This window comes from Plodia interpunctella, chromosome 25 (genome assembly GCF_027563975.2).
Source record: "Plodia interpunctella isolate USDA-ARS_2022_Savannah chromosome 25, ilPloInte3.2, whole genome shotgun sequence".
Lineage (NCBI taxonomy): Eukaryota > Metazoa > Arthropoda > Insecta > Lepidoptera > Pyralidae > Plodia > Plodia interpunctella.
The window spans coordinates 4,257,209-4,273,889 of record NC_071318.1 but is presented as its reverse complement, the minus strand read 5'-3'; the positions used below and the strand labels follow the sequence as shown (position 1 = coordinate 4,273,889).

Genomic DNA, 16,681 nt, shown 5'->3' with positions numbered 1-16,681 from the left:
AAATCAGATTTATTCCAGTATATTTCAGGGAAGTTAAAGTCGCCTACCAGTATAAAATGTCCTGAAGAGTTGTTATTAAGAATGATATTTTGACAGTGCGTCATAAATTTACTGACATCATCGGAAAGGAGATAAGGTGGAAGATAACATAAGCATATATTTAATGGAGAATGGTTTGAGGACTTGGGCAGTATAGAAATCCAGACATCCTCAAAGTTACTGTCCCAGGACGATCTACGAATAACAGTATAACATTTTTTAATAGCCACGATTACCCCTCCTCCCTCGTCCTTCCTCCCGTTATAAGAACTTTCATTTCTATCTCGCCTGAATACATTGTAACGCTCATCAAACATCTCCTCATTAAAAATACCTACATCCAAATTTGTCTCAGTCAAGCAAATTACATCGTAATCACTGTTAAGTATGTTTAAGTATAGCTGATGTGTTTTAGAACGCATACGATTTACATTTTGATAGTACATAAGCATAATCAAATAATTCAATTACAAAGTTATATAGAAAAAAAAAAAAAAAATATATAATAATATGAGAAATAAATATAATTAAATAATCACTATAAATATAAAACTATTTGATTTTCGATAGACAATCCTTGTTTTTAATGTGGATCGCCGGAGAGTTCTCATCTTTCCTAACATAAATGTTTCCATATTTAACCCATACGTATCTGTATTTTCCTCGGGCTGCTACTCTGGACAAGGCGAAAAGCTCCTTGCACTCTGGTGATAGGTGTTCAGAAACGTAGACAGGACATTTGTCGCCCTGTATCCCTAAGTGCACAGAACTTAATGTGTTACCGGGGTTTGATTTGTTGTAACGCTTGACAGCTGACAGGAGAGTATCACGGTGGCGCATAGAGGGCAGTGATAGCAAAATGTTACGTGGGCGGCTCGATGCAGTTGTAGGTAACTTCGCAACTCGGCGACAAGTACTAATTTCAGTATCTGTAGTAGGTAAGCTCACTGCATTATACAGATTCTTTACGAGCGTCATAACATTCTCGTTTCTCTTTTCGGGCACTCCCTGAATTTCAACATTAAGGCTACGCGATACTTTTTCTATCGATTCCAGACGTCTTTGCAAAGCATTCAAATCTTTTTTCAGGTCAGTATTTTGTTTCTCAAGTGACTTAACCTTTGCATCAGTCGACTCGATGTCCGATTTGAGCTCTTTCTGCCCGTTTTGTAAAAAGTCTGTAGTTTGTGTAAATTCAAGCCTGACTTGGTCAATAGCAGCAACTACTTCTTTTTTTATGAGGTGGCTCATACTAGATTGAAATGATCTCTTAAATAATTCAAACTTTTCATCCAATTTTGATTCAAGTTTAGAATCCAATAAATTCGCGATACTTTGCAGTGTCACTTCCCCTCCCAGAGACGGGCGTACTGAAGCAGAAGGCTGTGGATTTTGTAAAGAGTTATCAACAATAAGTGAGTCGTCGCATGACATTACTGAGTCATCCAAAACCACCGCTCTCCTAACTGGTGTGTTTGTGTTATCCCCTTTGCGTCGATTAGTTATATTATAGCAAGTAGGACACTTCCATAGCGATTTCGATTTTAAGTCTAGTTTAGTGAATGTATTCTTATCTATATTTAAGCATCTCAGATGGTAATCTTGTTTGCAATATGTGCACAAACACATTTCTCTTTCGCCGACTGGTGGTAAAGTATCTCTGCAGGCAATACAATGTTCGTCGCAATTCGCCATATCGTTAGACAAATTATTAGGAAATTATTTTGCTAATAAAGGATATTATAAATTTCGTATTACTTTATCTCCTCAATATTTTAGTTGTTGAAAGCCAATTTTGAAGAAAATATTTTTGAAAAAATATTTTTATATTCTGCGACTGGGGATTGAACCATGAACTCTCGGACGTCCACCGTGCGTTCTACCGCTGAGCCAGTTTGTATTTAGTGTTAGTGACGAAATTATCAAACATATATGGACTCCTCATAACTTGCTCCGATGATAAATGTTACTCGTAAAAACAATCTTTTACGGTCACCCACTTTTGAAAAATGTCACTGATCACTTTGGAAGTTTAATTGTTTATAATTCTTGAAATATAGTGAGCACAATCACAGTTTTTGTATTGTAATGAGGTCCAAAAATAACTGCTTCCAGTAATATAAAATTCAGTGGTTAAGATGAACTTTTATGCACTAAAATAAAAATGTAAGTACAGAGCTAACAAAAACACGTCCGATGCTGGCACTACGTCGCATGTCAATGAAAGTTGAAAGAACACACAACGACTTTCTTGGCACTTTTAATTCGAGTGGTTAGCCATTGCTCAAACACAAGCTAATAAATCTTTTGATATAATGTATCATCAAAAAGAGTGCTGTTATAGTTTCCTCACGATGTACCTATTCTTTCTTAGGATGCTTTCTTTGATGAGTGATAAATGAAAACTATAATAGGTAGGTACACGAGACAGGAAACAACCAGGATACTGCTCAGATGAGATAGTAGATACTCAACGACCCACTCTTGACAAAAAAAAATATATACACACCATGCAATTAGGAGGTAACCTACTCCGTTACCTACTAATTCCATGATAGACACATTACACATAATACATACCTACTTATTTACTTAGCAAGCGCACCTCAGAGCATCATTGCTCAACCAATAATGTAAGGTTATTGTGTGAATATACCTTATTTAAATTACTGATAAGTGATAGAAAGTAATCAGAAAACAAAATAGGTAAGTATCTATCTTCCTTCTCATGCGCTTGTAAGGTCCTTGTTTTTTTCATTTTAATAGGCGTACGTGTATCATTCACAAGTCATAAACATAGTTATTTTTAACTGAATTCTAATCGTGACTTATTTGCCAAACTTGCGGTAAACAAAGGCTAGGCTCATAATTACTATTTAACTAAGCAATATTCACGCATTCTCGTCGAGTGTTCGGCGACAGCGTGAAGCTGGCACGAAATATTTTCTTGAACACATTCGCCTTATCACGATTTACTTCTGAATTGCTGATTCAAAATGGTACAAGTACTTTTCGATACCTCGGGATCTAAAGAAACCTATACCAGATTTTAGGTTATACAACTGTAAAAAGCCCATCACATTCAGTGCGTGATGCGCAAATACATACAGACAGATAATTTTAAATAAAAAAGGTTTCGGCTTCTGTTTAGTCACATAAAGACAGTATTATTATTTGTATAGATAGATAGATATTTATTTGTTTTGTGAATGAATTAAGCTAGTACCTACGAGTAAGTATGTATTAATTTATTATACCTCATTTTAAATTTTAACTGATGATCAGAGCTAAATAAACATATTATTATACCTGGGTAGGGTACCCTTTAGTTCAGTGACATTTTAAAACTGGATTGTATTTACTATCAATGGAGTTACTTTAACATCAGACGGGAAGTAAGAGATTTATTGTTTGTTTTTCTTGTTAATAGGTATTATTATTATTAATTTTTTTTTGTTATTTGTTGCTAAGATGTTTTATAATGTTCTATATCTATACTATTGTTATAAAGAGGTAAGCGTTTGTGAGTTTGTATGTTTAATACGGGTAATCTCCGAAACTACCGAAGCGATTTCAAAAATTCTTTTACCATTAGAAAGGTACATTATCCAATATTGCTATAGGCCATATTTTATATCAAAACTCCCACGGGTGCGAACTTGCGAAGCCCCGGGCAACATCAAGTAGGAGATATTAAAGCACAGTAATTATGGGACTAATATAAGCTAAAATAAAATAATCTAAATATATATATACTTATTTATGTGCTTTGTTATGCCGGCTCTACAACGTCGTCGAACAGTTTGCCAAACTTTGGCATATTCGGTATACATTGCTGGTTTGTCATTGCGGTAAATAAAAACACTCATACTAACTACGCAATGTTCACGCATTCGTGTCGGCATGTGTCTGAGTTTGGCCACAGTGTGGAGCCGGCGTTAGAGGTCTATAATGAAGTAAAACTGTTCCGATTGTTAGAACAACAAAGAATGAAAGGAAGTTGTGGGTAATTTATCGACTGGATTGTTTGGACCTTGAGGTCATCTTGGATTGTTTAGATGTACGGACAATAGTATAGAATTAGCACATAATTTATTATAGTTGTTTTTTTATTTATTTATTTTACAATATATAATTTAATTCGGGCGTAGCTAATAGTTACATATTTAACACCACACAGGTAAAAACTATAGAAGTTTGTCTACAATGTTCATAATACATCGAAGTCAGTAAAACGAAATAAAATAAATAAAAAACCGGTCAAATTCGATTCAGAGGGTTTTTTAAAAATTATTTTTATGGAACCTCCGGAACACCAGTCCATGTTTTGTTTACGGTTTCAAGATTATGTAAAAAAAAATCTGTAAATTGAATAATTGAATCTCGGCTGAAGGGTAAAAGCCAGTAAAAGTAAATCATCTATTTTTAATTAAATCACCATAATTATCATGTGTACAGATATGTAATAAAATTAATTTATCTTTAAACATCAAATAAAATAACTAAAATATGACTTAAACGAGTCACGAATTTAACATCGAACACATTTAGGGAAAAAAATTAGGTGGACCTTGAAAATTATTTAACAAACTAAAAAATTGCACATGCTGTCATCAGCGCGATTACAAATGACAGTCATATTAGCTTTTGCCCGCGGCTTCGTTCGCGGTAAATTCTCCAACCAACGAAGACAAGACTGTCACATAATAAATTATTGTACATTCACCAATTATTCTGTTTTGACGTAAAAGACGATAAAATAAATAAACATACTTTCTGTAACTTAAAACAATATGAGCGGGTAGTTACATTACGTTTTGATGAAAAAAATAATCAGAATACGAGCGGGAATCGAACCCTCACCAAATATTTTAAAACTTAGTTAAAAAGTGTCAGACCGTTTAAATTAACGAAATGTATTATTAAGATCAGGTACCACTAATATTAACAGTGTTTACATAATTTTTTATTACCTAACTTAATCAATTTAAGTCGGTAACCAAATGATAAAATAATTCAATCTATTATGACTCATGTCTAAACTTAACCGCAGTAATAAGCAAATCAGTAATAATAAAAACGGATTCAATTTTATAATTACGTGTTATGGCTAGCAATAAGTAGGTTATAATTTTTATTTTGTAAATTCAATTATTTACGCTACTAGATATTAGGTACTTAATATAATACTTAAAAAAATATTTAAATTATGAACACTTTAAATGAAATAATCTAAAAGTATACGAAGTAAAACATATTTTATATTCAAGTAGTTAGACCCGTATTATATTTTTTAGAGTCATAAGCTGAATTCTCTAGTTACACCGTAATTTAGAGACTAGTCAATTGAGGACTTACCGAGAGTCAAAAGATAGAATAATTAGAAAGCCTAAAATTTTGAAATTGTAGCTACTAAACTGGCGATGGATCCTCGTAAACACCAGCAAATAATATCACATTATTCTTCTTCTCAACAATCATAAACACAAATTCCTTATTCGCTTCAAACCTTTGGCCCAACACTCTATTTTCCAACCCCACAACCGTAGAACTTGCAGCAACTGTACCACTTTCATTCACATCAATTTCAACATTTTGTATAGTCTTTGATACAAACAGGGGAACGTCAGAAACACCAGGTAATTGCGCCTTCTGCTTGTCAAAGATAGATAAAATTCCCGAATATTGCATTGGAGGGACTAAATCAGTTTGGCAAGATATTTTAAATCTAGGGATATAACAGTCAATGTTCACATTTCCTGAATCTTTCAGGGCATCAATCCAACTCATTGGTTGAGATACCAAGTTGCTCAAAAGAGATTTTATCGGTATGCCATCAGAAGGCAGAAGAATCAGCATTGAAAACTGTTCGTCTCTTCCATATGCCATTTCCAAAACTTGAGCTCCAATTTCGTCTACATCTGCAAAACGATGGTGCGTTTTATGATACATCATGTTCACTAATCCAATAGATTTTCCTTGACTGCTGTAGAAAGATTCTTCTTTCGTTTGCGAAGGATTGAATGGCACAGTCCAATTGGCCTTGAAGTATACAGCGTCTACGATAATCATCTTCAGATTTTCCAAAAACTCTGGCTTCACTGCATTGAAAATCTGGCCTTCAGTAGCTATACACACGTAGTAATTGATATCGTTAGCCAATTTTGTCGTGTTACTAGGATCAACTGAATAAATATCTGTGTTGTATCCTAAGGCTGCTTGACAAAATTCAGGATGAATAACGAGACTGCATTCAGAAAATATAGCAGATTTTCCATTTAGTGTTACATCATTGTTATTCCTCTTCAAAATGCTTCTCGCGCCAAAATGTAACGCTTGTGTTGCTCTCAAATCTCTTGGCAGTCTTAATCCTTTCATCAATTCATGAAACGTTTCTCCAGACGACCCTTCTGCTAGCAAAGAGAATACGCTCCATACAGACAACGGTGATATTGCAATGTTCTTTCTTCCTAATAGCGACTGTGCTCCGTAAGCGTTGTCCAGAAGTGTCAAAGCGAATTCGTTTAAAGGTACAAAGTTAAGATTTTCTTCGTTCGTCGGTGCGGCGGTCACCACTCCGACGATCAGCACTATGACCTTCCACATGGTACGAGTTGATTCAACAAACTTTAACGCAACACTGCTATGGTAAAAAGCGATTCTATCAATTTGAATGGGAGGTTTCTCACGTACACAATGAATATCACTCTTAAACTGGTTAAGTAATGTTTACATCCAGTGATTTCAGACAACTGTTCGTCGCTGTAGCTTTACTCAGTTTTTATCTTAATCGTCCCTTTTGGTTTTAATTCGAATCGATTGAATTCACGTATTATATTGTATTTTTTGTTATTGTTTTTTTAGTTAAGTCAGATAAGTTTAATAAGTGGCTATTATGATGTTTGCCTTGTGTGTGATAGTAAAAAATGTAGTCTGCTGTGTAAATATGTGGCCTTATGAGCAGGATTTGCTAAAAACAGAAATGTCTGTCAGGTTTTTTGTTTTTAAAGTTTTTTTTTCAATTCTTGAATTATGTATGTTTAAGTAATTTGCAATAAAAAAAAATATGGAAGCAGTGGTGACTTGTGAACCGTAAGGTCTCAGGTTCGAATCTTTCTCGTGTGACACAAGTTTGTATAATTACCATAAGTTTTCATCGACTATCCCATGCTTCCGTGCCATAATATGACTAAGAAAGAGATTGAAAACTTGAAAATGCATTTCAGTGTTCTCAGTCTTTTATGTCTTGGTAATTTAACATTAAGATGTCAAAACGATTTACTCGTATCGATGATATTCGATGCATCTTTCGAATGTAACTTAGCAATATTCGATTATAAATTGTCACGATAATAAAAAATCCCATAATAGGGTTTCGGCGTGACCTACATGGATGCTTATTAGAACGCAGAGTTTTCGGATCCTTCCATTGTCTTTCGTACAGTCAACTACAGATCAAGCTGAGGATGGACTTTATTATCACAGCAGTAGAGTTGAATTTACAATGAGTCGGTTTATCTATCTGCTGACCGTATAATTGTGAACGCGTGTGAATTTTTTTATTTACATTTTGTTGTCAATGCGAATTTTCAAGTTCACAACTCATTACGTAATGTTTGACCTTTGTTATTGATAGTATTTTTATTTATTGTAAAGTAACATAACAGTGCATTGGCTTAGTTTGTTTTGCAGATGATCTGAATGTGGTTTTATGTACTTGGTTCATTCCTGTACATGATTATATTATACGCTCAGTTTTTATCTTACGAGTCCTATCATGTGCAATCAACAGCACATCGAACTACCCAAATAATTTGCGAACTCGCCGCTATTACCGCGGCATAACGGTTCATGCGGTGTAACTTGATGTGCTGTTGACGGTACACAAGCTTTACACTGTTAAATTTTGTTGAAAATAAATAAAATATTAGGTAGTTCAAACCTATGCCATCGAATGTAAAACATATAATATGAATACGTTGGGAACCACGAAAATTGTCAAAATATATTTACCTAATAGTATATCATTAACATTTCGAATTTGAGAAAACAAAAAAAAAAGGTATAAACAGAATTTCATTCACGTGGATGAAGCCCCAGTGGAAGCTAGTAAATAATCCATACTTATGTTATAAATGTGAAAGTGTGTTTGTTTGTCCGTCTTTCACGTGAAAACGGAGCATTGGATTGAGGTGATATTTGGTGTGGAGATAATTAGACCCGGGCGGACCCGCGGGCAATAGTAATAAAATAAAAACAATCCCCAATGCCAGGCACTTGTCATCGGCAATGCGAGTTGAGTAATTATTGCAGCCTTGCCGTTATAATAATAGGAAAATGTTGTAGCATATTATGATTACCATCATGTTGTAATTGTATGTCTATTTACACGGCATGTAGGTATAAATACCTTCTAGGTACAACGATTTAGCTAAAACCATAAATTTATGGTACCTGTGTTACTTGTAAATAATATTTGTTGGAACAACGGCAATAAAGACCTAAGTGCTAGCCGCCACACGGTCCCCTTACTGCGGACTCTGTGGACTCTCTGCCACACTATTTAGTCTCACACGTGTGACGAAGGTTTTTTCTTCACTGTCACCATAATTTAGTCTTTTGGTTGCTACAATGCCACGGACATATAAAGGCATGATACATAGGCTCCCTGCTCCACACTGTCGCCGAACTCAGACACATGACGACGCGATGCGTGAACATTGCGTGGTTGGTATGTGTGTTTTCATTTGCCGCAATGAAAAACCAGTCATGTATACCGAATCCGCCAAAAATTGGCAAACTGTTCGACGACAGTGTGGAGGCGGCATTTAAACTCATAACTTATAACCTCTTTCTTTAGTTGAGGGTTAAAAATAACATCGTCAACAAGAACATTTTTTTTTTAGAGTAGGTAGCATTAAAATTCTGTTTACACTATCGGCTAACGAATTCAAGATACTTTGCGTAATTTATAAATACATGAGCTTTTTAGCTGCAACTAAAAACCAGAAATGTAAGAAACCGCCAAAGTTTGCCGAACTGATTGCCGATAGTGGGCAGTGCAGCCAGCATAATAACTATATTGAAGCACCAGTCATACTTTGTGTGGTGTCGCTGTCTATAAGTTAAAGTAAGTGCAGTTAAGTGTGTAGATGGCGCTGCTATGTTTAAGTATTCGTACTTCCATAAAAATTACAAATGTTAAAAATTGACTACCTATTTTTCTGTGATTCTGTCATGCTTTGTCGACTGAATTTTGAATAGATATAGGTTAATGACCCGAGGTCAGACACAGCCATAGTAGTATTTAATATTATTTAGTTTTCTATAATTCTGTTGATCATATTTATTCAAACTTGATTGCAACTCTATAACAACAGTCGGGTTAATGCAAGCGACCTTTTCTACAGAACTGAAACGGAATCTATTCTATATTTCCCACTAGATGTTGCCCGCTGTTTCGCCCGAATAATTTTCCCGGAAAACCGAAATTCCGGAAATAGTTATTTTTCCGGGATTAAAGTTACCCTATGTCCATCTTCATACGTCAAAATATATGTACCTATCAAGAAGATTTGTTGAGTAGATAGAGCGTGAAGAGATGACAAACAAACTTACTTTCCCATTTATAATTATTAGTTAGGAAAATTTGGATTATAGTGCATCCCATTACTGATACATGTAAAACTAGACAGCTCTGTTATGATTTAATTAATGCTCATACGCCGCGGCTAACCAGAAATTACAATGTGTAGTTTCCGAGCTACACACAGACAACACGGTTTTACAAATAGGTAATTATTTATTTATTTACAGCTTACATATATATCATTTAATTTATTTAACTTTATTACAAAAATAGGCTTGCGACTTTTTCGACTAGTCAACCAATAGTTCATTATTTACAGGCTAACCTAGGGCAAACCCATTTCCGTACCTTGCAAAAAACCTATAACAAATTAATAAACGTGAACGTGTGTTCGTTTAAAAGAAAGTGACTGTTTTTTATTTTAATGAAACAAGTATTTTACAAAAATGTCATTTTTGCAACAAGCTTTTATTGTCGTCATAGACATATTGTGGCAATTACGCCTGAAAAAAATGACGCATAATGTCCTTGCTGTAAACCGTTGAGGAGTCGTTGGGAGCCCATCCTGGGTGCGCAATCAGGTCATGCTTATCATAATAATGCATTGTCATGGAAACTGAAGCGATGGGGGAAATTTCAACTCTGTATGACAACTGGTAGGAGAAATCTAACTTGCAAGATTTGATTACAGACAGACGAGCAAACATCGGGACAGGTGAAAATAAATAAAAGCTTGTAAAATACGGGTCACTTACATGTGATTATCGACCGGAAAGTCGACTATAATTTCAGTCTAGTCTAGGATATCTTTTTCAAGACGCGTCGCGCACAAATCAATTTTTCATTTTGTTACAACTGTGTGTCCCACGTAGAGCTGTGTCCACATCCGTTGTTAATTAACGGGTTATTGTCCAATAACTGTGCATTGATAACGTTGAGCAACGTTATCACGCTGGTCTAATAAACAAGCTCCAATTTCTGGACAATAGGAGTCCAGAGACTAGGTTTATATTTTACTAGATGTGCCCGGGGCTTCGCTCCAGTGGGAATTTTGAATTTAGCAATCTTGGATAATGTACCTACCTTTCTAATGGTGAAAGAATTTTTCTAATTGGGACGGTAGTTTCGGAGATTACCCGCCTAAACATACTCACAAACGCTTGCCTCTTTATAATAATAGTATTGATAGCATAGTTTGCCTAATCTTAACTATCCTTACATTTTATAATACAAAGTCCTCTGTCGCGTTCGTCTATCTGTTCGCAATAAATTCAGAAACTATTGCTCGGATTTTGATGTGGTATTCACTAAAAGCTAGTGTGATTCCTGAAAGTTTAGATGGTTTTTTTATTATATTTTTACCAGAAAGTTTGTACTTCTCCGATATTCTTGAAATTTTGCATACATGTAACTTGAAGTACGCATAAGGACATTGGGTAACTTTCATCGCAGAAAAATAATTATTACTTACCTACCATGAATAATAGGCGAACAGGTTTCATTTATTTTAGTACTAGCTTTTACGCGGGTAAAAGCTAGTACTAAAGGTTGAAGTGAGACTAGATGTTGCCCGGGGCTTCGTTCCCGTGGGAATTTTGAGATAAAATATAGCGCAATCTTTACTAATGGTGAAAGAATTTTTGCAATCGTTTCGGTAGTTTCGGAGATTACCCGCCTCAAACATGCAAACTTGCAAACGCTTACCTCTTTATAATAATAGTATAGATTTGGCTAATGGCATTAGACTAATGACGCGCCACAAGATTTTCCCGCGCAATATAACAAAATGGCCGCCAACAATTAATTATGCCACAATATTTCACAGTTCATTAAATTGTAACGCAAAGCCAACAGCGATACTTATAAATGGTCCATAATCTATTCATAGAATGGTTTGTTATTTTTGTTTATGATGGCCACATTTTTTCTTTTTACAAATCCCAACTAATATAATATTATAAATGTGAAAGTTTGTTTGTTTGTTACCTCTTCACGCATTATCTACTGGACCGATTGTTATGAAATTTGGTACACGTGTAGAAAATAACGTGGAATAACACATAGGGTACCTAATTTTTATCCCGAAATTCCCACTGGAGCGAAGCTCCGGGGTGCAGTTAGTTAATAATATATCCAAGTATATACATATGTATTATAGAACATGTATTCGAAGCATACATGTTCTATAATACATATATACTTTAAAATCACGCAATTATGATTTATGACAAAGGCGAGCGAAGCCGGGAAGGGCCGCTAGTAAGTAATAAGTACTTATCTTTCTGTTCTGACAAGCAATTGCTGTTACATTGCGGAATAAGAATTACGTATAGAAAAACTTCTCTTGAGAAAGACACAGAAAAGCGATGTACTTCAATGTTTTTTTTCAGTAGGAAAGACAAAACTGAACAAAGGAAGTACCTGAAACGGTGCAACGTAAGGGTAAAAATTCAATAAATCCGAAATTCTGCACGAAATATTGCTTGCAAGTGAGAACATATAGCTATACATATTAAAGGTTCCTCACTTACATGTTAGGGCGAACGCAAATGGTACCTCTACTTTGGGAAATTAAAAAAAAAAACGTATTTAGATTTATTTTGAATGATACTCCTCTGCCAAGGCAGTACCATACTGCCTACATCTCTCTTTCTCTCTCATATCTAATCATTTTCTCTTTTCTCCAACCTTAGAGCATCGTCGCCTACGTTTGGCTTCCTACTTTTACTCCATCGCTTCGCACAGTATTGAACAACCTTTATTGTCAGAACTCATATCATCTTAGATGACATCAAGCAAGCATTTTTTGGGTTTGCCCCTTCTGCCAGGACCAGGCGGTAGCTTGGAGAATTTATTTAAAACTTTTTTGCATGACATTACGAAAAAATATGAACTAATAGTGGGCTAACGCCATATGGTGCTACAATGTTTACATTTTTAGAATATGTATATATCTACCACTAATTTCGCCCCAGCTTCGCTCCTTCTTCGTGGAATTTTCGGGATAAAAGGTACCCTATATATGTTATTCCACCCGTGTACCACCTGCAGATTTTTCATGAAAGACTAACATACATACCTACACATATCTTCACAAACTTTTGCATTTATAATATTAGTAGGATTGACTCATACATACCAGGTTAAATCACTACATAATATAAAACAAAGTTGCTTCCCGCTGTCTGTCCCTATGTTTGCTTGGATCTTTAAAAATTACTATTATTTTTTAATTAGGTGTATAATTTATTAACTTAGTATCCGAGCGAAGCCCGGACGCGCCGTTCATATCGAGTGTGTTATTGCTAACACTGGTGTCAGATTTTATTCGAGTCACCTAAAGGCACCGACATGACTTTTACGACAACTTACTGCCGCCGCTGGTAATAAATGAAATCTACATTTCGTAGAATTTTTAAATTTGAAGCGTGCGTGCGCCCTAAGGTTTCACTACATTAGTTGCAGTAATACATCACACGATACGAGTTTATCGCGCGCTGCTTCCGCTCCGCTAGCTTCACAGCTACCTAATCTGTTACTTCTATGGAAAACTGCCTTTATATTCTAAACGTGCTGTCATTTTTCAAGATATAACGGGTTTTCGTCTGCTGCGCATACCGAGAACTTTCTTTACATGTGCGGACTTTCTGTCACACAATTTCGTCCTGGGGGCTTACCATCATCTCTTAACGCGATCCACTTTACGACCTAAACTGACCTCCATTGCAAATTGGTACCATCTACTTAATTTTTTATATGAATGCGATTCATTTTAGGTTCCTAAATTGATAATAGAATGGAAGTGTGGAAGAACCAAATATTATCTTCAGCAATTTCCGCTTCCATAGACACACATTGAGAGCCAACGATGATTCATATAAACTTTTTCTAACCACGTAGGACTGCACAGTTCACGCTTGGATAGATCTTTTTAATGGCAGTAAAGATGGCGCTGTCGTCGACATATTCTATTCAGCCGCGAATTTTGTGATAAAATATAGCCTGTAGCAGTCTTGGTATAATGTACCTTTCAAATGGTGAAAATTTTTTTTCAATCGGTTTGGTAGTTTCAGAGATTACCCGCCTCAAACATACAAACCCACAAAGTCATAAACTCATAAACGCTTACCTCTTTATAATAATACGAGTACTATAGATGTAGGACATGATTCTCAGTTTGTTTCAACAACTTTTTCAGGCGTTTTTAATCAAATTTAATTGTTAATCTAAGTTTTTTTTAGAATAGAGGGAACTACATAAATTTATTTGAACATGAACAGTCAACTATTTGTTCATTGTGGAAATAAACCTATTTTCATTCCAGCCAGCATTTCATTCTTTAGCGGGCGCGGGTTCAATTCCCGCTCGATTCCAAAATATTTTCATCTCATTATTATTTTCAAAAATAAGTTAAAAAGCATGTGTGACATCTATATAACAAATCTATTTAAATAGACAACTTTTCTTGGGTTGCCTTAGTTAAACAGATATTTGTTCCCTACTTTGTTAAGGATTTGACACGTCAAAACCTAATTACAAAACGTCAAAACCACCAACAATTCATCAACAAAGCTTAACATTCCTAGCAGAAAACATTCAAGCTAAATTCGAATTTATAACATACATTATAAAATTGATATTTCATTACCATTACGAATATTCTCAGTGACAATTCTTAGTACAACGCATTTTGAATTTTCTCCTAATTGTAATACGGTCGATTTTGTGATTTACTTTACATTTACACAAGTGAGTACAATCGTCATGGTGTTTAGCTCTAACCACCCCTTATTAGAGCCCCCACTATTCATTGACCTGCCATGCCCTCCGAAAGCCATGGAAGTCATTCGGTAAGCAGAAAACAGAAAGCACTACAGGGTTCTGGTTAAATCGGTTTTTACTTCAAAGATATAAGTAGTGCGGTCATTCTTATATAGCGTGTAATTTGAAAGGAAAATAAGGAAGATTTTTACGTGATTACAGGAAGAACCCGAATGCCGTACACGAGATATTATATTTTGTCTGACGTTGATGATATTTTAAAACGGTCTAAACTCTTTCGGTGTAATATTTCATCTTTTGGAATAAAATTAAACGAGATCTAGAAACTCGAAACGAGCATAGTCTGATCTTGATTTGAGACAGATTTTAGGTCTATTTTTAATGCTTATACGGGTAACTATATCAGTAGTTCGGTAATAGACCGTTGTATGTGTGTATGTATGTTTGTTTCTCTTGCACGCAAAATCTACTGGATTGTTATAAAATTTGGTACACGGGTAGAATATAACCTGGTATAACACATACTTTTTATCTCGAAATTCGTACGGGAGTGAAGCCCCGGGGCGCAGCTGGTCTTACTTCTTTATCTCTCGACATATTAACTACATCTGGGCGGCACGGCGATGCCTCTGCAAGTGGAGCAAAAAGAAGGCACGGCCGTACCATCCTTTTAGTTTATTGATTATTATTATTTATTAACATAACATAGGTATTGGGGAAAATAGTGGATTTATATTTATACTAAAACTATTTTTGCGCCGCTTCTCCTTCATTAGCACTTTGAAAGTCGTCCAAATTCTAGCAGTAGCCTTTTGGGACAATTCAGAAAAACTTTAACGTCAATAAGTGATGTAGGTAGGCATATCATTATCACATCGTAAAGAATTTGAATTTGACAGACGACAAAAATATATTTTCCGCCATCTCTAACACAATTACCATCTTAAAAATCCCGACATCCTCAATTTAACTGCAGTATTTTTATTCAAAGGTGAATCCTGAGTGTACCAAAAACTACACGACATATCCAATCCATTGATATCTATGAAGTTGTAATACGGGCGAATTTGCAATGAATTTGATTGCGTGGATGTACTGTTGAATGTATTGTCAGGTAAAATGCGCCTCACATTTGTTGGGTGTCCGCAGATAAGCGCCCTCTAGATAGAATGCAGCGCAATTGCTGATGTAGAGTAAAGGAAAACAGATCTTCTTCTGAATTTACAAAGTAGATAGTTTAATGATATTTTAAAGTGAAAACTTCTTTAGTGGCAGCGTTTTGCACTTTTTGTGATGGGTAAAAAATATTAAACTCACAAATTCGTGACCGATTCGAAAGTTTCTATCTAACGTAAATACCTTAGATGAAAATTCATTTAATGAATTTTATATAATCGATTAAAATACAAATATTTTATTAACAATAATAACACAGGCGACCGGCAAATTACATAGGAAACATATCGCACAGCTCTGGCATAAGGGGCGAACCCAAGAGAGTGTTGGCTTGATGTCGTCAAGAATTATGTGCGTGACTATGGTCTGACAACTAGGGATAACAACGACCATGCGAAGTGGAGCCAAAAAATTAAGAAGGCGGACTGATCTCCGACGCTCCAGCCAGTTGAGCGGTAGCAACCGAGAAAACGCTCAGATGAGAGATAGAGAGAGAATAAGACAGATGACTCTGTGCAAGCGTAATCTATCTTTCATATGTATCACAAGCAAGATACGTCGTTACGGCATACATACATAAATCTACATTCACCAACGTCGCCTGATGTGATTACAATATACTACTGGATATGAGCATTAAGGATTATGTATTTGTGAGAGATCTGTGGACCGTGTGTTAATATGTGCCGCAATTAGGACTTACGTAGATTATACATACATGATTGATTACTGTTTTGGCGACTCTTTTATTATGTTATCCTAACCGAATTCCGCCTTCGAATTTAGCTTGTGTTAATTATATATAGCCTATACGTACAGTCGAAGGCAGATGAACTTGCAATTCTCAGCGAGGATTGATTTCCATAGTAGAAACGGACTGTTTCTTTTCGCAATTCTTTGTAATCTTTCTCAAAGTTCCCTTTGAGAAAGTTCCCATTACATCCGTGTTATCTACGAACAATCAAGAAGAACATGTATAGAAAATCGAAATGATTCACCGCAATTATTTCTGTTATATGGACAGTTTATTCTCTCTTTGGGACTCACGTTCCAATTTACAATATTTGAAGAGTTTTATATCAAATACGGTTAAAG

At 35.4% G+C, this 16,681-nt stretch overlaps 2 protein-coding genes across 2 annotated transcripts; both read right to left on the bottom strand.

Moving 5' to 3' along the window:
* Positions 1–591: 591 nt before the first annotated feature.
* On the bottom strand, positions 592–1,290 carry LOC128680688 (uncharacterized). Its single transcript, XM_053763985.1, has one exon. The coding sequence runs from the start codon at positions 1,288–1,290 to the stop codon at positions 592–594; it is 699 nt and encodes a 232-aa protein (XP_053619960.1).
* A 975-nt stretch (positions 1,291–2,265) lies between these two features.
* On the bottom strand, positions 2,266–6,840 carry LOC128680881 (serine protease inhibitor 77Ba-like). Its single transcript, XM_053764352.1, has one exon. The coding sequence runs from the start codon at positions 6,643–6,645 to the stop codon at positions 5,452–5,454; it is 1,194 nt and encodes a 397-aa protein (XP_053620327.1). The 5' UTR covers positions 6,646–6,840; the 3' UTR covers positions 2,266–5,451.
* Between the last annotated feature and the right edge of the window lie 9,841 nt (positions 6,841–16,681).

Coding starts and splice junctions, on each gene's coding strand:
- LOC128680688 (XM_053763985.1), bottom strand. CDS start 1,290: ATGAGCCACCTCATAAAAAAAGAAGTAGTTGCTGCTATTGACCAAGTC.
- LOC128680881 (XM_053764352.1), bottom strand. CDS start 6,645: ATGTGGAAGGTCATAGTGCTGATCGTCGGAGTGGTGACCGCCGCACCG.